The sequence below is a fragment of the Heterodontus francisci genome, chromosome 8, assembly GCF_036365525.1.
Source record: "Heterodontus francisci isolate sHetFra1 chromosome 8, sHetFra1.hap1, whole genome shotgun sequence".
In the NCBI taxonomy this organism is placed as follows: domain Eukaryota; kingdom Metazoa; phylum Chordata; class Chondrichthyes; order Heterodontiformes; family Heterodontidae; genus Heterodontus; species Heterodontus francisci.
The window spans coordinates 114,154,378-114,178,056 of NC_090378.1; the positions used below are offsets into that span (position 1 = coordinate 114,154,378).

Here is a 23,679-nt window from a genome sequence, read left to right on the forward strand (position 1 = left end):
GTTACAGATTGTGATTGAGTACAATTCTGCTGCTGCTGATGGCCCATAGTACCTCATGGGCACCCAGTTTTGCATTGCTAGATCTGTTTGAAATCTATCGCAATTAACACTGTGGCTGTGCCACACAACGCGACGGTGGGTATCCTCAATGAGAAGGCGGGACTTGGTCTCCACAAGGACTATGCGGTGGTCAATCCTACGAATGCTGTCATGGACAGATGCATCTGCAACAAGCAGATTGGTGAGGACGAGGTCAAGTATGTTTTTCCCTCTTGTTGGTTCCCTCATCACCTGCCGCAGACCCAGTCTAGCAGCTATGTCCTATAGGACTCGGCTAGCTTGGTCGGTAGTAGTGCTACCGACCCACTCTTGGTGATGGACATTGAAGTTCCCCACCCAGAGTATATTCTGTGCCCTTGCCACCCTCAGTGCTTCCTCCAAATGTTGTTAAACATGGAACAGTACTGATTCATCATCTGAGGGAGGACGGTAGGTGATAATCAGCAGGAGGTTTTCTTGTCCATGTTTGACCTGATGCCGTGAGACTTCTTGGTGTCTGGAGTCGATGTTTAGGACTCCCAGGGCAACTCCCTCCCGACAGCGTACCACTGTGCTGCCACCTCTGCTGGATCTGTCCTGCCAATGGGATCGGACATTACCAGTTATGGCAGTGTCTGGGACATTGTAAGGTATGATTCAGTGAATATGATTGTCAGGCTATTGCTTGACTAGTCTGTGGGACAGCTCTCCCAACCTTGGCACAATCCCCCAGATGTTCGTAAGGAGGACTTTGCAGGGTTGACAGGGCTGGGTTTGCTGTTGTCGTTTCCGGTGCCTAGGTTGATGCCAGGTGGTCCGTCCGGTTTCGTTCCTTATCGATTTTGTAGCTGTTAGATACAACTGAGTGGCTTGCTAGGCCATTTCAGAGGGCATTTAAGAGTCAACCACATTGCTGTGGGTCTGGAGTCACATGTCGGCCAGACCAGGTAAAGACAGCAGATTTCCTTCCCTAAAGGACATTACTGAACCAGATGGGTTTTTACAACAATTAACAATGGTTTCATGGCCATCATTAGACTAGCTTTTAGCTCCAGATTTATTAATTGTGTTCAAATTCCACCTTCTGCCGTGATGGAATTCAAGCCCATGTCCCCAGAGCAGTACCCTGGGTCTCTGGGTTACTAGTCTAGTGACAATACCACTACGCCACCACCTCCCCAACAGTGCTCCATGTTACCTTCTGTCTCAATAAATCAGGGTTCATACCTGATAGTACAATAAAAGCAAAATACTGCGGATGCTGGAAATCTGAAATAAAAACAAGAAATGCTGGAACCACTCAGCAGGTCTGGCAGCATCTGTGAAAAGAGAAGCAGAGTTAACGTTTCGGGTCAGTGACCCTTCTTCGGAACTCCTTCTGAGTGGTTCCAGCATGACCTGCTGAGTGGTTCCAGCATTTCTTGTTTTTATTTCATACCTGACAGGATTGTTGGAGGGATCTGGAATGACCCCAACCCATATTTGCCTGTCATTCTCCGGCCCGTCCACATCAGTCCTCGGCACAACCTAGTCTGCTTGGTCTCACTGATGCTTGAATTCAACACCCTGGTTCATTGAGATAGAAGTTAACATTGAGCACTTTTGGGTGGGGCTAACTTAGTATTGATGGTGTAAGCGCGGGGTGCTGCAGTTGCTGAACTAAGTTTCAAGCTTGACTCACCAGGTAACACTGTCACCTCTGAGTCAGAAGGTTGTTGGTTTAGGCCCCACCCCAGGACATAAGTGCACAATGTAGGCTGACTCTTAAACACCTTACTGAAGGAGTACTGGTGGCAGCTGTCAGACACAAGATTAATATGCGGCCCTGTCTGCCTATTCGGGTGGACCTAGAAGATCCCACTGTACTGTTGTATAGTGCCTTGGGACATTTTATTATGATAAAGGCCTGATATAAATGTAAGTTATTGTATTTGAAGAGGAGGGGAGTTTGCTTAGTGTCCTGACCAACATTGCTGCCTCACCCTACACCATGCTAAAATCAGTAAACTGATCATCCATCTCACTACTCTTTGTCCTTGCTGTGCTCTCAAATTAGCTGCTCCCTTTGCCTACATAACAACAATGATTACATTTCAAAAGTAATTTTTTAATTGTGTTCTTTGGGATGTCCTGTGGTGGTGAAAGGCACTATTGAAATGCAAGTTGGTGTTCTCCAGAAGGATTGGAGTCTCTTATTGATGCTGGCAGAGCTTTGTCTTTAGTTGGGTTTACTTGCTTAGTTTCATTTGGCAGTGAGACGTTGAATCCCAATATCAACAACTGACAATTAGATTCCATCATGTTGTCCTGAGGAGACTTTACAAGGGAGTGAGGAGGAGAACAGAAATCAGGAGATGGACAAGATGAAATGGAAAAATGAAAACATGATCAAATTAAATTTAGGAGGCTTTTCGAAATAACGAGGTAGATGGTGAAAGATAGTGGTTCAAGGGAGCATTCTAAAGACTAGAGTGTAGTGGCCTTGGCAAGTTACCAGTAATGGAGAGAGAGAGAGATGAGCAGAAAATACTGGCGTAGACAATACCGGAGAAGATCATTTGGATAAAGGGAGGGGGACTGGAAGATTTGAAAACAAGAATCTTGATGTCATTGTGCCAGGGAACAGGGTGCCATGGAGAATGGAAAGAGCAAGCCCACAATGTTCTGACTCAGAAGCAGATGTGCTATCAACAGAGCCATGGCTGGTGCATTAGTGTTTTGTTAGGGGAGGGAGACATATTGGACTAAATGGGCAGTGTTCCAGAGATGAGAATTTGCAATCTTGGTAGCTGGCTGGTTATATTGTAGGAGTGACAGCAAAAGGTGAACCAGAAGAGAAAGGTTGCATGCTACTTGCTTCAGACTTGGTGGACAACTGAAGGTGATAGAATTAGAGGCATGTAGCTATCAGTGAGAATCAAAAAGGTGGCTTTGGTTTGGCATCATTGAACTAAAGGAAATTTCAGCTCATCTGTGCCTTGATGTTGAATAACATGGTGAGCTGGGGATTGAAGGCACAATGAGCATGATGGGGAATTGGAAGGGAGGATTTCTGGGAGAATAGTAGGACTTGTATGGGAGTGCAGAGGCTGGAGGGAATGGATAGGTTCCTCAAAGAAGCAGGTACATCAGTTAGCTTTTTTTGACTATACCTTTGCTGATGTCTTTGATTCCCAAACATCAGCCTTTACAGAAAGTTGGATGTGAGGAAGCTGCAGGTTATCAATCTGTTGCTGGGAGGACTTTGCTGGCTGTCCCTACAGTTTGTAGCATTGGATTTTGATAATTTGTACACTGTTAAGGGAATGTGCTTTGATAAAGATTTGTGTAGATTTCGCAGAATGAGCAGCTTGTGATCACCAAGTCATTGTTAAATTTCTCAGGCTCAAGGGCTTCAATTTGTAGATGTTGTTTTTTTTTCAGGTTCCCATGTTATCAGCACAGCCTCTTGGCGTGAAGGCCAGAAGCTGGTGAAGATGGTTCTGGGACCTGTACCCAAGACAGTGAAGGAAACCGAGGTAGCCCCTAGCCCAAGAGCTGGAAGAGAGAGGAATGTCAGGCCAAGTGAGTAGCTGACCAATGCTTAAACCTTCTGTTCTCAGTGATGCTGTTGAATATGTTGACCTGTGCCCATAAGTGGAGCCGGATCTGGTAACACTATTAACTGGATTGGTCATTAACCTGTATACACTGCTGTGACTGGCCTTGTCAGTGGTGCATACACCTACAAGAGGTACCGATAACCTTGGTTGACTGTGTTTTGGTTTTAGGAGTGAGGTGCATTTAAAATAAGTATAAACCAAAATGAGCAACATGCCTGATCCTGCTACCATTGTTTACTGTTACCTGTCAATTCACGTTAGTCATGGGAATGGTTCTTAATTTTTTTTCTATAACATTCAATTCTTTCCTTTCTCACTTCCCCCTACCTCCACTTCCTCCAAACAACATGCAAAGCCTGCGATGTTAAAGGTAGCCTGTATTTGATCATTTAAGGGCTTAGTTAAAGCCTTAACACTTCAGGTGTCTAGTACTACAAACATGGAATTCCATAAATTAAGAAGATCTAGGTTAGTGTTGAAGGGGTTTTAATGCAATTTCTGAAAAGTAAGCAGCTTTGTTCAAGTTTTAATGTTGGAAAAAGGGCATGTGTTCCATAAAGCTCATTCCTTTTCTAACTCAAACCAATTACCTGTTGCCTTACTGTTACTCGGCTGTCCAGAAGTGCATCTAATACCTCTTGAACAGATCAGTGAGCTGCTATCCTTACTTGCTTCACTAGCTTGAAAACACATTTCACCTGACTTATTTCTTATTCCTCACTGTCACCTATGTCCCCTGGTATTTGAACATTTCACCACAGTTTCTCTGGGTCAACTGTAACAAGGGAGCAGGAGCTAGCTGATATGCTCCCCTCAATCCCCAAAGGTAAGGGAACTGAAATATTGCAGTGCCTGCATCACCCTCCCAGGTGAGATATGCAAACTGAGACATAACATAAGAAATAGGAGCAGGAGTAGACCATACGGCTTGTTTAGCCTGGTTTGCCATTCAGTACGATCATGGATGATCTTCTACCTCGACTCCATTTTCACCCCACTCCCCATTTCTCGATTCCCTGACAGACCAAAAAATCTGTCTATCTCAGCCTTAAATATATTCAACGATGGAGCATCCACAACTCTCTGGGGTAGAGAATTCCAATGATTCACAACCCTCTGAGTGAAGAAATTTCTCCTCATTTCACTTCTAAATGTTCAGCCCCTTATCCTGAGACTGTGTCCCTGTGTTCTAGATTCCCCAGCCAGGGGTAACAACCTCTCAATTTCTACCCTGCCAAGCCCCTTCAGAATCTTGTATGTTTCAGTGAGATTGCACCTCATTCTTCTAAACGCCAAAGAACATAGACACAATTTGCTCAGCCTCACATCATAATACAACCTTCTTATCCCAAGGGCCAATCTGGTGAACCTTCGCTGTGCCACCTCCAATGCAAGTATATACTTCTTAAAATATGGAGACCAAACCTGCACACAATACTCAGGTGTGGTCTCATCAAAGCCCTGTACAATTGTAGCGAGACCAGGGACTCAGCCTGAGGTCTTCTAGATCGGCATCACTCAGCCCTCTTCTAGTCCACTGACTCAGCAGGACTCACAGTTGTAATACATTGTAAAGTAATTAAATATTGGATCAGAATTTGCTCTCAAAGTAATGGTGAGGCTAATGGTGTTCAGTATTATTTATGTGCAAATGGTATAGCAACTTCAGGTGAGGGGCAGATGTGTGCTTAAAATATCCAAATATTCAAGAGTTGATGTCTGAAATGCATTGCTGTGCTGTTAACTTCATGAAAACAGCATCTTGCTGTTTGCCTCAGTTCAGATGCATTGAATGGTGTGCGATTGCTATATTTGTGCAGTAGATATGAACTAAACTCACCACAGAAATTTAAGTCTTGTCCATTTCAGTCTTTGTACCCCTTTTAACTAAGTGATGTGTTACTTCTAAACAACTACTTTAGCACTGAAAAGTAACTATTACAAGTGTGGAGTCTCATTCCGTTAGGTTTTAATTGTTGGAAATTTTAAAAATGTTCAATTTAAATAAAAGCTTTTTTATTTTTCCTTCTGTGTGTCTCTCTCCTCACTGTTAATCAATCTTTATCTCCCTGTCTTCCTCTGTCTCTATTTGACCTTGAATTCACCCACTCTAACTTAGAACAATTTCTCAGTCCTCATGTTGTTAATTTTGCAATCCTTCAATCTGATTGGATGCGGAGATTAGCAGTTGCTTGCCCTGCTCACTCAGATACAAGATGCCGTTTCTCTTGCTGTACCGTTATCAATTTCACTTTCAACAACGAGCCGTGTGAAACATTTAACCACCAATATGTTCAAGGGCAAGTCTAACTAATGGCAGGCGGTATTAGATGCTTTGCCAGACCGGATTATGGCCTAATGACATTTACTTTGTTGGACTCTTGCACTCACTTGAAAAAAAGATGATCCAGTTTGGGCCATTGATAGTTTGAAGATCCTACAGTCTGATTAAGGTGAATTAAAACGGGATGATGAGTCTTGAAGGCGGATGGAAAGGGATTCACTTTAACATGCTGGGAGGTGCGACCTGACTCCCTGCTTGGCCCTCCAGGATGACATGACATGGCCTGTCCCAGTGCATCCTGGAGCAGCTCGATTGGCAAGTTTCTGAGGCCTATGACCTCAGGCTGGTCTGAAAGCAGCTTGATCCCAGGAAACCACACTACCACTGGGTAATCTTCCTTGGACTTATACAGGTAGCATGTCCATATTGTTTTTCCCCTTTTTTTGCCAGTTAGTCTTTGGCTGTTATGAGATTGAGTGCCTCTGTTTCCATTAGAACCACGATGAGCAACTCCCCATCTCTAATGTTACATAGCAGCCAAGCAGGAAAGGAGGCACAACCCCGCATTGTCCTCTTGCCAGCGGAAAATGAATGGGATAGTTGGGGAAAGAAGTTATTTTTTAAATAACTTTTGCAATAAAACGGGAGTATTTTAAATCAAAAGAATTCCCTATAGACTCTTTTTCCAGGTATTAGTTGCACGATATTATCTCAGAAATCTAATTTGTTAAAGAGCTAAACAATTGTTTGAATTGAATGGCAGATCCATTTTATGTTGGCAGTAGTCCTTCTGTTCTGCCTCAACGTGGTCTCAACACTGTGACTGATTGTCACTGGCATAGATTTTAGTTTAAAAGTTGTGTTGCATCAGATGATGGTACTGAATGAGTGAAAGGCTGTAATTGAATCTCATCAAAGCTACTTCTGCTCCACTGAACCTCTCAATTAAATTACAGCTTTATTGTTCCCAACCAGACCTAATTCTTGGGTTTTCTTGCATGTTGTCCCAGGAAAATCTCATGCATTTGGTACAGGGAATTGAATAACATGATCAATGTGTTGCTTTGATCAATGCAAAGCTGTCCACCTTGTCATCATAAAGGTAATATTCTCCTCTCCTAAGTGTCTTTATGCACCCTTTCTACAGGAAATGCCACAAGAGCAGATTCTGACACCAGGCTCGAAGCTTCCAGAAAATTGAGGCCCAGAAGTTCTGAGCGGCGGAGAGCTGAGCAACAGCCAGAGACTGACCGGACAAAGGAAGAGGGGCAGAATGAGCTGGACGTGTTGAATACGCATGTGCTGCCGGCGGAAGTAAGAGGGATCCTCGACGACCTTCAACTCAAGGCATCCCATCAAGATCCAGAAGAGAAGGCGGGTATGGAAGATGGCAAGAAGCCCACTGGAGTCTGGGCCTCCTCAAGAAGCGTGAGCCCAGTTAAAAGGAAGCAGGAGAAACCCAATCTGAGCATGGAAATGCAGATGAAACGGTTGCGGCATTACGATGCAGAGGAGGTGCGCCAATACATCGCTCGGCAGCAGGTGGAGAGGAAGAAGAGGCAGACGGAGGAGAAGAAAGCCCAGAAGGAGGCAATGGAACAAAAGAACAAACGCCTGCAAGAACTCTACAGGAAGCAAAAAGAAGCTTTCTCAAAGCCCAAGCCGGAAACTTTGTGCCAGAAACGTTTAGAGGAGACATTTTCGAAATATGCATCTGAGCCGGCTAAGGTCGATGAGCTGCCTCACCACCAGGCAGCCCCGGAGGAGAGACAGGTGATCATTCTGTTTGTGTAGAGCTGTGCTGTTTCATGTTGTTCTAATTAAGAATCTTCCTAAATTTAGTTGGCAGTGACAAGTGGAAGAGGTCTCAAAGGAACACAGGAGGGAGAGCAAAGCCCTGGGGGGATTCCTGAGCTGGTGGAAAGTGGGAGAATGCAGCACAGTGATTTGGAAGAATTTTTCAGTGCTAGGAACTAAGTTTTCATGTAATGTAACAAGCTGCAGGAGTGCACAGTGCCAGACCTGCTCAAAGACTTTGGAGAAGTGTAAATTTGATGTATCATTAATAAATTTATTGCTGTCAGGGAGCAGGTGTAAGGTGTTGTTTAGCCAGCTGTGTTGCTGCTGTTTGTAGAACCTGATAACGAGAGGTCTGGACAGAGTAGATGGGGAGAAATTGTTCCCATTGACGAAAGGATTCAGAAGCAGAGGATACCAATTTAAGGTGTTTGGCAAAAGAGGTGATGTGAAGAAAAACTTGTTTACTCAGCGAGTGCTCAGGATCGGGGATGCACTGCCTGAGTATGTGGTGGATGCAGATTCAGTCATGGCTTTCAAAAGGGAATTAAATAATTATCTGAAGGGAAAATGAGTTACAAGGTTCTGGGGAAAAGGCAGGAGAGTGGGACTAATTTTTGTCTGATTACATTAAAGGTGCTGTATAAATGCAAATTAGAATCATAGAATGGTTACAGCACAGGAGGCAGCCATTCGGGACTGCATGGGTTTCCTCCCGGTGCTCCGGTTTCCTCTCACTTGCAGGTTGATCGGTAAATTGGCCATTGTAAATTGCCCCTAGTGTAGGTCGGTGGTAGGAGAATTGAGGGAAGGTGGGGATGTGAGAGGGAAATGGGTTTAATGTAGGGTTAGTATAAATGGGTGGTTGATGGTTGGCACAGACTCGGTGGGCTGAAGGGCCTGTTTCAGTGCTATATGAATCTATGAATTTCTTTATGAATCTCTAATTGAGTTGCTCTAACAGTGAGCTGGCACAGACACGACAGGCCGAATGGCTGCCTCCTGTGCTGTAACCATTTATACAGCACCTTTAATGTAATCAGACAAAAATTGACGCCGAGCTAAAGGAGGACAGGTGACTAAAAGCTTGGTCAAGGAATTAGATAGAACCATGGAAAGGTTACGGCAGAGAAGGAGTCCATTCAGCCCATCATGTTTGCACCAGCTGAAAAAACTAGCCGCCAATCTAATCCCACCTTCTAGCACCTGGTCCGTAGCCTTGCAGGTTACAGCACTTCAGGTGCATGTCCAGATACCTTTTTAAAACAACTGAGGGTTTCTGCCTCCACCACCGATCTGGGCAGTGGATTCCAGACACCCACCACCCTCTGGGTGAAAACGTTTTTCCTCATGTCCCCTCTAATTCTTCTACCAATCACCTTAAATCTGTGCCCCCTAGTAATTGACCTCTGCTTGGGGAAAAAGGTCCTTCCTGTCTACTCTATCTAGGCCCCTCATAATTTTGTACACTTCAATTACACCCCTTAGCCTCCTCTGTTCTAAGGAAAACAACCCTAGCCAATCCGATCTTTCCTTGTAGCTGCAACTTTCAAGCCCTGGCAACATTCTTGTAAATCTCCTCTGTACTTTCTCCAGAGCAATTATGTCCTTTCTGTAATGTGGTGATCAGAACTGTACGCAATACTCCAGCTGTGGCTTAACCAGCATTTTATACAGTTCCAGCATTACTTTCCTGCTTTTATATTCTATACCTCAGCCAATAAGGGAAAACATTCCATATGCCTTTTCACCACTTTACCTGTCCTGCCACCTTCAGGGACCTGTGGACATGTACTCCAAGGTCTCTCACTTTTACCCCTCTCAATATCCTCCCGTTTATTGTGTATTCGCTTGCTTTGTTTGTCCTCCCCAAATGCATTACCTCACACTTATCTGGACTGAATTCCATTTGCCACTTTTCTGCCCACTCAACCAAACCATTGATATCATTCTGGAGTCTCCAGCTGTCCTCTTCACTATCGGCTACACGACCAATTTTTGTGTCATCAGCAAATTTCCCAATCACTCCTCCCACATTTAAGTCCAAATCATTAATATGTACCCCAAACAGCAAGGGACCCAACACTGATCCCTGTGGAATGCCACTGGAAGCAGCTTTCCATTCGCAAAAAACATCTGTCAACCACTACCCTTTGTTTCCTGTCACTGAGCCAATTCTGGATCCAACGTGCCGCATTCTCCTGTATCCCATGAGCTTTCATTTTTCTGACCTGTCTACCATGCGGGACCTTGTCAAATGCCTTACTAAAATCAATGTAGACAACATCCACTGCACTACCCTCATCAATCCTCCTTGTTACTTCCTCAAAAAACTCAATCAAGTTAGTAAGACATGACCTTCCCTTAACAAATCCACGCTGACTATCCCTGATTAATCCGTGCCTTTCTAAGTGACAGTTTATCCTGTCTCTCAGAATTGATTCTAATAATTTATCCACCACCAAGGCCAGACTGACTGCTGATAATTATTTGGCCTATCCCTCGCATCCTTTTTAAACAATGGTACAACGTTCACAGACCTCCAGTCCTCTGGTACCTCTCCTGTATCTAGTGAGGATTTGAAGATGGTCCTCAGAGTATCCGCTATTTCCTCCCTGGCTTCCTTTAACAGCCTGGATACAATCCTTCTGGCCCTGGTGATTTATCCACTTTGAAGGATGTCAGACCCTTCAGGTTATGCTTAGTGTAAATAATATTTCACACTCTTCCTCTTTTACTACAGTGTCTACATCATCCCTCTCCTTTATGAAGACAGAGACAAAAAACTCATTATGAACCCTCCCACTTCTGCATCTACGCACAAGTTCCCTGTGCATCTCTGATAGGCCCTACCCTTTCCTTAGTTATCCTCTTGCTCGTAGTGTATTGATAAAACATTTTTGGGTTTTCATTGATTTTACCTGCCAATAATTTTTCATGTCCTCTCTTTACTTTCCTAATTTCCTTTTTTACTTCACCCCTGCACTGATATTAAGAAGCGTCATAGAGTCATACAGAGATACAGCACTGAAAAAGGCCCTTCAGCCCACTGAGTCTGTGCCGACCAACAACCACCCATTTATACTAATCCTACATTAATCCCATATTCCCTACCACATCCCCACCATTCTCCTACCACCTACCTACACCAGGGGCAATTTACACTAGCCAATTTACCTATCAACCTGTAAGTATTTGGCTGTGGGAGGAAACCGGAGCACCTGGCAGAAGCCCACACAGTCACAGGGAGAACTTGCAAACTCCACACAGGCAGTACCCAGAACCGAACCTGGGTCGCTGGAACTGTGAGGCTGCTGTGCTAACCACTGCGCCACTGTCCCGTCCTTAAGGAGCAGAGAGCGGTGGAAGGAATTCCAGAGCTTATCTGCAGATAAGTCAAGGAGACTGTCACAGTCACAGAGAATGCCATTTGTCACTTTGATCAGGGCAGTTTGTGCTGTGGCAGGGACAGAAACCTGATTGGAGAGGTTCAGACATGGAGTTGCAAGAAGAATGGGCACGGATTTAGGACGCGACATGTTCAAGAACTTTGTAAAGAAAGGGGGAGGTTGGAAGTGGGGCAGAGAAAGAAATTCAGAATGTCAGCTAGCATGGGTCTGAGGAATGGAAATCAAGTAATCAGCCTTTTAATTGGGTTTTGGTTGACGGAGCAGAATGTGGGTTTCAAAAATGAGTTTGGAGAGGGTTTGAGGGGATATACGAGAGAAACAAGACAAAGACGAGAGATCAAGGCAGGGGGAGCCTTAGGAACGCGTGGCTTGATGGCCAAGTTCTGGGGAGGAGGGGCACCATGTGGTCGTACCACACAATTGAAAGGGTGATCTCAATCTCAGTGACAAAGAAGTCTGTGAGCTCCTGCCATTTGCTCTTGGAGATGAGGGATGAGAGGAGATTAAGACGACAGTTGATAGTGGAGCAAAGAAGCCAGGAATATCTTTGCATTCTAGGATGACCCTGGAGTAGTGAGCAGTTTTGTTAGATGGGAGCAGGGCCTGATGGTGCTTAATGTGGTCCAGCCAGATCTGGCAATGAATGGCTAAACTGGTTGTGTGCAAGTTTACGTTCAAGTCTTTGTCACATGCTGAGTCAAATGTTAAGCAGTAGCCTTTGACAGTGGTTTACATACTGTATAGGTCTCTATAATAAAGAAATATTTTCTGTTGACTTTGTCTAGCCAAGGACAGTCTATCAGCCTTCAGGGGAATCTGACAAAGAGAACAAAGGTCAGGAGCGGCCCCTTAGTGCCTCGTCGAGCAGCGACATGTCTCTCTCTGAGCCTCTGCAGCCTCCAGGCAGGTAAGATGACACATTTAACTATCTGAGTGTATTTCAACTATTCCATCAAAAACTGCCCCAGAGCTGAACTCCACGCAGCCTGCTTTCAAATGGATATAATCTATAAATCCAATCAAAACTAAAGTTTGTGTGTCAAGTCAAAGATATGTACAATCCAGACATACATTGCAAAAAAAAAAAATCAAGGTGAGAAAAATCTACTTGCTTTCTGAGGATGCCCAATGTCTTTAATTCCACAACCCTGCATTATTCCAAATATTTATAAAACAAATCCCATACCTACTTAACTTTATTTGTAGCTAATTTAAGTTCAGTTCTCTTGTCCTACTGGCCTAATGTCTTGAGTTTACAGATTAATGCCGTTTGGTCTCAGTACCATACTTCCTGCTGCAGTAGTTCCCTGTTTATTGAGTGAGCCCAGCAGCTTGGCCTCAACCACCTTTCCCAGCAGTCTGCTCTAGCCTTTGATCAGCCTGTATGTTAATAAGGACTGTCTTGAATTTTCCCTGATTTTGTTCCCTCTGTCCTGCTGCCCTGGGGCATCAAAGTATTTTAGGCTTACTTAATTGTGAGGCCCCTTCTGAGAGGCCTGTCTTTGAGGCTAAAGAGCCCTAGCTTAAGTCATCCCTGGTAACTTTTATTCTGTCATTAGACTTTTCAGTACTCCTTTGGTCAGTGGTGATCAAAACTCTCTTTTAGGTATGCCTTGGTATTTATTTCCAGAGTTCCCTCAAAATGGCCCTCTCTGCTTCACATATCTCTTGCCTTGTTCTTTTTTACTCATAGGTCATCTCCATTTTACTTGAGATAATTCAACTTGCTTTTCTCTACACCCACTTGAAGTCTGCTGACCAACATTGTACTAGTTTGAGTGGTACATTATAAAGCCTCAACAGAACCCCTCTAAAGCTTTCTCTGCTTTTGTAATTGCTTCTGCAAATTGTCTCAACTTTGAAAATTACCTGTTTCTCTTGAAGTCGTCTTGTGTTAATTCCGTTCCATTTATTATATAGCCCAGTTCCTCATTCTTTCTGCTGCTGTGCATTTCCCTACATTTGTGAATGTTGGAAAAGTTTATTTTATACCTTTTGTAATGACGGTTTTACAGCAAAGCAATGTGCAAGCATTATTTATCAAAGAGCAACAACTTGCATTTATATTATGCCTTTAACGTAGTAAAACATCCCAAGGTGCTTCAGGGGAACACTATTGGGCACAATTTAATATCGAACCTCATGAGATATTAGGACAGGTGATCATAAGCTTTGAACAGGCAGGTTTTAAGGAGGATCTTAAAAGTGTGAGATGTCGAGAGGCAGAGGGGTTTAGGGAAGGCATTCCAGACAATTGGTGACTCTATAATTCAGCTGCATGTTTGAAGAAATATGTGATCTAGAGAGAGTTTAAGTGAATACAATTATTGCAGACAGAGATGACTCGGCATGTCTGAGTCTGCAAACTGAGAATGCAGAAGGTATTGAATATATCATCATCTGTGGAGGTGACATTGCAGGCATTTAACTTATGCTTATTCAAGTCTATGTGGCAAAGTCACTTCTTAACAGCAAGAGTTCCAAATGCCTATTGTAATGTGTGGTGTGAGTCAAGTGTGTGCGGGGACAGGGAAAAGTGGAAGAAGGAAGTTTGAAATGCTGGAGGAAGGTGAGAGAATAAACTCCCCACGTGAGGGTTTTCAACGAAGGGAATGTCCTGTGTTTATATTTGTAGGATTTCTGGTTGCTGTACTTATCCCAGATTTTTCCTGAAGATGTTGGTAGGCTGTTCAAATCTGTGGAGCATCACAGCTGAATCTTACCCTGCCCCCACCCCATTTATTTCCACTTTGCAGCAGGGTCACTAGTTAAGGATCAGAGGCAGGAATCCTGACTAGTTCTCTTTTCTCTCAATAACTAGGGGTGCTGAGGCCAACTACTGTCTTGCCTGAAATTAGCAAACTCATGGATTCACTCACGAAGCTGCTGGGGGACATGTCTGATCGCCAGGCTTTGTATATTAGTCACACCATTATGTAACTTCTCCAACATGGTTACTACAGTTTTCAGTTTATTGTATATAATAGTGATTTAGGAGAAAGGACAATTTGAAATAGTTGCTTTTTAAAAAAAAAAGCTTCAGATATTTTGGTATCCAATTGTCTGGCTGCTTGCTGTAGAAAGTTCGGACTGTGGAGTGAAAACTAAAATCTGAGCTAAGTGCAGTCACTGTGTTCAGACACCACTATCAGAAGTACATACACTATAATTATACCGAGAGTATAAATAAATACCCAAAATAGAAGTCCTTCAATGTGACAGCGTGGATTTTTGTTTAGTCATGTTACCAGTTTGCCGATATGAATCAGCATGCTGACTTCCTTTTATTTATTTATTTAGAGATACAGCACTGAAACAGGCCCTTCGGCCCACCGAGTCTGTGCCGACCAAGAACCACCCATTTATACTAAACCTACAGTAATCCCATATTCCCTACTACCTACCTACACTAGGGGCAATTTACAATGGCCAATTTAGCTATCACCTGCAACCCTTTGGCAGTGGGAGGAAACCGGAGCACCCGGTGAAAACCCACGCGGTCACAGGGAGGCCTTGCAAACTCCGCATCGGCAGTACCCAGAATTGAACCCTTTAAGCAAGGAGACCTCAATGCAGGATGCCGCCTGACAGTGTGGAGGAGAACACCCATCCAAGTACTCTACCTCTGCTCCTGTTACCCTGTCGTCGCTGTCATCTTCATGCTTGCGCTGAGGGACCTGTGGCTGCATGTTCTTCGTAACCTCAGTGACATCAGCCATCCTCCTCCCACCCCTTTTGCTGTTGAAATTCTCATCTGTGCCTTTGCCACCTCTAGACTTGACTATTGCAATGGTCCTCTGGCTGGCCTGCCACCTTGTGCCCTCCATAAACTTGAGGTAATCCAAAATTCTGCTGTCCATATTGTAACTCATGCCAAATCCCATTCGCCCATCACCCCTGTGCATGTTAACTAACTTCAGCTTCTGATCCAGCATTTTAAAATTTTCATCCTCGTTTTCAAATCCTTCCATGGCCTGGCCCCATTCTGTCTTTGTAATCTCTTTCAGCCCTATGTTGCTTCGACTTATCAACGCTCCTCCTATTCTGACCAATCGCACATCACTGGTTTTAATTGCTCCATTATTTGTGATTGTGTCTTCAGCTGGTAAGGCCCTGAGCTCTGCAGTTCCCTCTTTAAACCCCTCTGCCTCTCTACTTCTTTTCTCCTTTAAGATGCTGCTTATAACCTTCTTCTTTGACCGAGTTTTTGGCGATTTGACCTAATATTTCCTCGTGAAGCTCCGTATCGGATTTTTATTTGAGAATCTTCCTATGGAATGCGTGGGATGCTTTACTACATTAAAAGCATTACAAAGATGCAAGTTTATATTGTTCTTGCCCACCTACGTTTTAACTTGGTTTATTAGGCAGCAGCTGGTGTGGGGAGTGGTGATTTGGTCACTGTACCTGACCCTGGAACAGAGTTGGGGAATGTTATGCTAACTCTTCTCAAAATCTGTATATTTTAAAATATTGTCACAAAGGGTATCTTTGTGTTTTCCTTCAAACTGCATATACCATTCCTTTAGTGTGTTCCTAGGAAGTGTTACTGCGTGTTCCTGTGAGTTACTCCCTTTCAGTGTTAACTTGTATTATATATTGTGCAGCGTGTGGCCAACGCAGGCTGTAAAAACACCCGTACAACTCAGCTCACAATCACTGCACCAACCTTGAAATGTGATGAATGAATGGCTGTTCTTGCTAAATGCAATCAGACTTGTTTCAGTTTGTATCTCCAGTTCACAAGTGGTTCTGTTGTTAAATGCCACTTTTGTTGTGCCCTGCGCATTAGTTAATCTTTGAAAGCAGAAATGAGGGAAAGTGTCACACTTCAGATCCCATAAGGACTACAGTCACAACAATAGGTTGCTAGGTGAAGAATAAGTCAAAGTACTTCCTGGATGTCCTGTGCTGGCTTTAAAGCCGCACCTTGTAAAACGTTAGGATAGAATTGAGAGGAAAATCCCTCATCTTTGTTTGCTTTTTATTTTCCTCACACAGAAAGGTAAGCAAAACCTGAATGAGTCACCCTTGTTTTGAAAGGTCAAGGTTTATTTGCAGAGGGTTGGCTGTCTTAGAATTTTTAGGTAATTTTCTGCACAGCTGTGAAGTGACCTTGTGGCATTGACCCACTTGGCTCTTGCGACTGGAGACTTGCATTCTTTTCGAATATGGAAGTTTGCTCAGGAGGCTTTGGGAAAGTTATTAGCATCCATTGACACTTACTCCCTCTAACCTTTGCCCCAAGAGTCGTCTTAAATAAATTTCTGTTAGGCTCCAGTTATAGATGGGTGTGCTGGATCACGGGCCTAGGTTTTCCGATCACTGTTGGTTTCACACCCACAGTTACCTCTTTGAAATGAATGGGTTGCCGCTGGTTTTAAAGTGGGGCCGATAAGATGCAGAGTCCAAAACTGAGCTACCACCAGAAGAGCTAGATCTGATTATGCTTTACTCAGTAGTCTCCAAGTTTCTTTGCAATAGAGTGTGAAACCGCAACTGTTGCTTTCTAAAAGCCCCTTTTATTCGTATATTTACTCACTCTCACACCACCACCACCACCCACTCCCCCTCCCCACTTCCTCTCCTTAATCAGGCTTTCCAAAAACCACTTAACATGCTGAAGAAGTGTTTGTGGGAGCATGGTTCACTTTCGGCCAGCTTTGGGAATGCAGTTCTACAAATAAAGATTTGTATTTCGACAGCACATTTCATGACCTTAGCACATCCCAAAGCACTTCACAACTAATGAAGCACTTTTCAAGTATAGTCACTGCTGTAATGTAGAAAATGCGGCATCCAATTTGTGCACAGCAAAGTCCCTCAAACAGCATTGTAGTAATGATCAGATAATCTTTTTAGTCATAGAACCATGGAGTTCTGTTGATTGAGGGATGAATATTGACCCTGACAGCAAGGTGAAATCCCCTGCCCTTCTTGGGAATAGTGTTGTAGGATCTTTTATGTTCATCTCAGAGGGCATCCGAAGGGCAGCACCTCAGAAAGTGCAGCGCTCCCTCAGTACTGCACTGGTGTGTCAACATAGATTATGTGCTCAAGTTTTTGGAGTGGGACTGGAGCCCACGACCTTCTGACTCGGGTGAGAGTTTTTAAAAAATTCATTCTTGGGATGTAGGCGTCACTGGCCAGGCCAGCATTTATTGCCCCATCCCTAATTGCCCTTGAGAAGGTGGTGGTGAGCTGCCTTCTTGAACCGCTGCAGTCCATTTGGGGTAGGTATACCCACAGTGCTGTTAGGAAGGGAGTTCCAGGATTTTGACCCAGCGACAGTGAAGGAACGGCGATATAGTTCCAAGTCAGGATGGTGTGTGACTTGGAGGGGAACTTGCAAGTGGTGGTGTTCCCATGCATTTGCTGGCCTTGTCCTTCTAGTTGGTAGAGGTCACGGGTTTGGAAGGTGCTGTCTAAGGAGCCTTGCTGCAGTGCATCTTGTAGATGGTACACACAGCTGCCACTGTGTGTCGGTGCTGGAGGGAGTGAATGTTTGTGGATGGTGTGCCAATCAAGTGGGCTGCTATGTCCTGGATGGTGTCGAGCTTCTTGAGTGTTGTTGGAGCTGCACCCATCCAGGCAAGTGGAGAGTATTCCATCACACTCCTGACTTGTGCCTTGTAGATGGTGGACAGGCTTTGGGGAGTCAGGAGGTCAGTTACTCGCCACAGGATTCCTAGCCTCTGACCTGCTCTTGTAGCCACGGTATTTATGTGGTTACTCCAGTTCAGTTTCTGGTCAATGGTAGCCCCTAGGATGTTGATAGTGGGGGATTCAGCGATGGTAATGCTGTTGAATGTCAAGGGGAGATGGTTAGATTCTCTCTTGTTGGAGATGGTCATTGCCTGGCACTTATGTGGCGAGAATGTTACTGGCCACTTATCAGCCCAAGCCTGGATATTGTCCAGGTCTTGTTGCATTTCCACACAGACTGCTTCAGTATCTGAGGAGTCACGAATGGTGCTGAACATTGTGCAATCATCAGCGAACATCCCCACATCTGACCTTATGATTGAAGGAAGGTCATTGATGAAGCATCTGAAGATGGTTGGGCCTAGGACAGAACCCTGAGGAACTCCTGCAGTGATGTCCTGGAGCTCAGATGATTGACCTCCAACAACCACAACCATCTTCCTTTGCGCTAGGTATGACTGCAGCCAGCGGAGGGTTTCCCCCTGATTCCCATTGACCTCAGTTTTGCTAGGGCTCCTTGATGCCACACTCGGTCAAATGCTGCCTTGATGTTAAGGGCAGTCACTCTCACCTCACCTCGAGTTCAGCTCTTTTGTCCATGTTTGAACCAAGGCTGTAATGAGGTCAGGAGCTGAGTGGCCCTGGCGGAACCCAAACTGAGCGTCACTGAGCAGGTTATTGCTAAGCAAGTGCCCCTTGATGGCACTGTTGATGACACCTTCCATCACTTTACTGATGATTGATAGTAAGCTGATAGGGTGGTAATTGACCGGGTTGGACTTGTCCTGCTTTTTGTGTACAGAACATACCTGGGCAATTTTCCACATTGCCGGGTAGCTGTACTGGAACAGCTTGGCTAGGGGTGCGGCAAGTTCTGGAGCACAGGTCTTGAGTACTATTGCCGGAATATTGTCAGGACCCCTAGCTTTTGCAGTATCCAGAGCCTTCAGTCCTTTCTTGATCTCACGCGGAGTGAATCGAATTGGCTGAAGACTGGCATCTGTGATGTTGGGGACTTCAGGAGGAGGCCGCGATAGATCATCAACTTGGCACTTCTGGCTGAAGATTGTTGCAAATGCTTCAGCCTTATCTTTCGCACTGATGTGCTGGGCCCCCCCATCATTGAGGATGGGGATATTTGTGGAGCCACATCCTTCAGTTAGTTGTTTAATTGTCCACCACCGTTCACGACTGGATGTGGCAGGACTGCAGAGCTTAGATCTGATCCGTTGGTTATGGGATCGCTTAGCTCTGTCTATCGCATGCTGCTTACGCAGTTTGGCATGCAAGTAATCCTGGGTTGTAGCTTCACCAGGGTGACGCCTCATTTTGAGGTATGCCTAGTGCTGCTCCTGGCATGCCCTCCTGCACTCTCCATTGAACCAGGGTTGGTCTCCTGGCTTGATAATGGTAGAGTGGGGGATATGCCAGGCCATGAGGTTTCAGATTGTGGTTGAGTACAATTCTGCTGCTGCTGATGGCCCACAGCACCTCATGGATGCTCAGTTTTGCATTGCTAGATCTGTTCGAAATCTATCCCAGTTAGCACGGTGGTAGTGCCACACAACACGATGGACAGTATCCTCAATGTGAAGGTGGGACTTCGTCTCCACAAGGACTGTGCGGTGGTCACTCCTACCAATACAGTCATGGACAGAAGCATCTGCGGCAGGCAGATTGGTGAGGACGAGGTCAAGTATGTTTTTCCCTCGTGTTGGTTCCCCCACCACCTGCCACAGACCCAGTCTAGCAGCTATGTCCTTTAGGTCTCGGCCAGCTCGGTCAGTAGTGGTGCTACCAAGCCACTCTTGGTGATGGACATTGAAGTCCCCCACCCAGAGTACATTTTGTGCCCTTGCCACCCTCAGTGCTTCCTCCAAGTGGTGTTCAACGTGTAGGGGTACTGAGTCATCAGCTGAGGGAGGGCAGTAGGTGGTACTCAGTAGGAGGTTACCTTGACCATGTTTGACCTGATGCCATGAGACTTCATGGTGTCCGGAGTCGATGTTGAGGACTCCCAGGGCAACTCCCTCCCTACTGTATACCACTGTGCCACCACCTCTGGTGGGTCTGTCCTGCCGGTGGAACAGGACATACCCAGGGATGGTGATGGCAGTGTCTGGGACATTGTCTGTAAGGTATGATTCCGTGAGTATGACTATGTCAGGCTGTTGCTTGACTAGTCTGCGGGACAGCTCTCCCAACTGTGGCACAAGCCCCCAGATGTTAGTAAGGAGGACTTTGCAGTGTCGACGGGGCTGGGTTTGCCGTTGTCGTTTCCGGTGCCTAGGTTGATGCCAGGTGGGCCGTCTGGTTTCATTCCTTTTTATTGACTTCGTAGCGGTTAGGTACAACTGAGTGTCTTGCTCGGCCATTTCAGAGGGCATGTAAGAGTTAACCACATTGCTGTGTGTCTGGAGTCACATGTAGGCCAGACCAGGTAAGGACAGCAAATTTCCTTCCCTAAAGGACATTAGTGAACCAGATGGGTTTTTACAACAATTAACAATGGTTTCATGGCCATCATTAGACTAGCTTTTAATTCCAGATTTATTAAATTTAAATTCCACCTTCTGCTGTGGTGGGATTCGAACCCAGGTCCCCGGAGCAATACTCTGGGTTTCTGGGTTACTAGTCCAGTGATAATACCACTACGCCACCGCCTACCCAGTGCTGCCATTGACCCACAGCTGTCACGACTAGCTTCTAGAAATTAAAGCCTGTGTAATTTTTGCTTCTGAAATGGTGTGTTTCTTTTTCAGACGTGACCGTTTGGAGTCCTCCTGGATGCCGGCTCATCGGCTCAACCTTGCAGCACAGCCAGCCCACCCTCACTCTGGGGGAAACCTCTTCTCACACCTGCCAAATGTGGAACCTCAAGGTTTGCTGCCCAAAGATTTCGAAAAAGTTGCAAATAGGAAGGATGCTCCGTTGAAAGCACAGATGCCTTCTCTGCAATACCCATCCTCTGACTCCTCGCCATATGACTACACAACAGTGGCACAGAAGTCTACAGTCCCGCATAAAAGCATGCTGGACCGCATTGAGGCACTGAAGGCGATGGCGGCCTCCCTCTCCAACCGGATTGAGAGTGGAACCAAAAAGCTTGCGGGCGTTGGCATCAACTATGGAGTTGCACAGAGTTCAGCACACGATGTGATCCAGACTGCATGGGATGATGGACGCTGGGTAAAGACTGACAGTCCACCTGTCCGTGACAGTGGTGAGGATGACATGCCTCCCAGAATTCGTCGAATTCTAGGAGCTAATGTGGGCCATACAACCTACGAGGATCGGCTGCCGGGGGTTGGCAATCTATACGAGTATAAAAAGTTTGGCGATTCGCCTCAGTGCCAAACCTCCTTAGCAGCGGGTACAGAGGCCAGGACTTCAGGGACCGACAGGTACCATGAAGTGAGCTGGGAAAACACGTACAAGAGATCACTTGAGGCCCTGGAGCAAGACCTACAAAAGCTCAGCAGGGAGAGGAATCAGTTTGATTCCCCCCATTCTAGTGGGGGCTCAATCAGCGAAGGGCCGCTGTTGAGTGAAGGAAGCCTCTCTGAGGAGGATGGTCTACCCAATTGCAGAGACCCGATCAAATTAACGGAAAGGTTAAGGGACAAGGAGTTCTGTGCAGGAGAATCGAGCCCCTCCAGGCCGGGTGCAGAATTCAAGAAAGAAGCAGAGAAGTACCAGCCCCTGCAACTGCAGTCAGAGGGATGCAAGAGCAGAGCACTTTGGGAAGAGCTAGCCAAGGGAAGTCCTCACAGTGTGATTAACATCTTTACAAAGAGTTGCCAGTTCTATGGAAAAGGTAAGGAGCTACATGTCTGTGACTTTTCATGTTATTTGGTGCATTATGCACTCCCCGCCAATTCATTTTTCTTCTCTGACACGCTGGGGTGTGGGATGAGCGCCCTCTGCTGTTTCATCCAGATATTCATTGTTCTTCTGTACATCTAGGTAGAGAATGTTAGCAGCTTTTTGACTGCGGGGTCTATCTCGGCCAGGTATCCTGTCTCAACTGCTGTCTGCATAGACAAATTCCAGCAGAAGTAACTGGATAGCTATTGGGTGTGTGAACCTTGGGGTCTGACGCTGAGATACTGGTGTCTGAAATGTAGGGGGAGCAATGGGGCGGTCTGAAGTGAGTGGGGTGAGGGGGGGATGTGGTGGTGGGGTAAGTGGGTTCCTGGGGCCTGAGACAAGAGGGGTTGGGGTGGTGATGCATGGTGTCTGACATGAAGTGGGTGCTGTGGTGGGGGGCAGGTGTCATGAGGGAAAGGGCTAACGTGGAGGTGGTGGGTGAGGGAAGGTTTAGAACAGAGTTTAGTCTCTGACCAATCTGTTATTGGCTTAGGTGCTACTATCTCCTAGCAGTGATGAAAAGTGGATGGTGTGGGAAGGGCCTGTGTTTAGAGTGTTTCTTCAAAAGGCCTGATGGAAATCACTGCATGTGACCCTTGTGACACTGTGCTTTCTGCTGACAGGAGGTTTGGAGGATGAGTCTGACGGAGGCTCGCCAACACTGCAGCCCATGGTGTCTGCAGCAACCCCTGAAGAAGTGGCTACGTATGAGGATGACTTCCTCTCCTCCCAGAGCAGCACAAGCTTGAGCAGGAAAATCCCATCGTACCAAAGGTAATGAGTAGGGCCCTGCCAAATTCATGGTCAAATTTTATAGTCATAGCATTTTAAGAATCGGGGATTTCACATATTTAAATTGTAAATTTCACGGCCTTGCAACAAACCATGAAATTTTTTATATTCTTTCATAGGATGTGGGCGTCGCTGGCAAGGCCAGCATTTGTTACCCATCCCTAATTGCCCTTGATAACGGAGTGGCTCGCTAGGCCATTTCAGAGGGCAGTTAAGTGTCAGCCACATTGCTGTGGGTCTGGAGTCACATGTAGGCCAGACCAGGTAAGGATGGCAGATTTCCTTCCCTAAAGGACATTAGTGAACCAGATGGGTTTTTACGACAAACGACGGATGGTTTTGTGGCACCATTACTGAGAATAGCTTTCAATTCCAGATTTAAAAAACAAAAAATTGAATTTAAATTCCACCAGCTGCTATGGTGGGATTTGAACCTGTGTTGCCAGGGCATTACTAGTCATTTGGATTACTAGTCCAATGACATTACCACTGTGCCACCATCTTCCCAGATCTATTTAAAACAAAAAAAAAGACAAGGGAGGTTTCTGATTTCCAGTGGGAATTATTGTATACTTAAAAACCATTGTAAAAAGCTGACTATGTATAAACAGGTCACATTCTTTACTCATGAAGACTGGTTGAATGTGAGCATGAAGCAACCTGTACCTGTCTCTCTGTTCATTCCCTGTGTTGCGATCAGGTGAGGAGGGGTCGAAAGGCTTCCCTCTTTTCCCTCTTCCTGTCTGACCACAATAGGTTTATTTATTTTTGACGTGGATATGCTTGCCAATTCAGTGAGTGTTTAACTGTTTACGTGCCGTGATCATAAAAAGAACCAATCGGGCAGGTTTTCTTCCGTTTAACAGAGAAAGAGGCTAGCTTTATTGTGCTTAAACCGACCTAAGTAAAATAATAAAATACGCTTCAACTTTCTCTCTCTCACTCTCACTCTCACTCTGTCTCTCTCTCACTCACTCACACACGCACACGCACACGCACACGCACACGCACACACGCACACGCACACAAATAGTTTACAGAGTGGGGAAGGATAGTTTGGTCGAATTAGAGTCGACAAGAATAAAAGGGGTATTCAGTCTGTGGAGGTTAATGACTCAGCTGGCTAAAGGCTGAATACGGTGGTCGCACAGCTTTCCTTTGGTGGTCCTGAGATTTCCCG

The 23,679-nt window shown here is 45.4% G+C and overlaps 1 protein-coding gene across 4 annotated transcripts in view; it reads left to right on the forward strand.

Annotated features, from left to right (window-relative positions):
- cep350 (centrosomal protein 350) overlaps positions 1-23,679 on the forward strand; it is a 223,134-nt gene that overhangs the window by 82,634 nt on the left and 116,821 nt on the right. For all 4 annotated transcript variants that reach the window (XM_068037945.1, XM_068037948.1, XM_068037946.1 and 1 more), the window contains exons 9-13: positions 3,463-3,603; positions 7,073-7,698; positions 11,918-12,039; positions 20,600-21,654; positions 22,331-22,481. In XM_068037945.1, the coding sequence (XP_067894046.1) occupies positions 3,463-3,603; positions 7,073-7,698; positions 11,918-12,039; positions 20,600-21,654; positions 22,331-22,481 (2,095 nt within the window). The remainder of the gene's footprint in view (positions 1-3,462; positions 3,604-7,072; positions 7,699-11,917; positions 12,040-20,599; positions 21,655-22,330; positions 22,482-23,679) is intronic.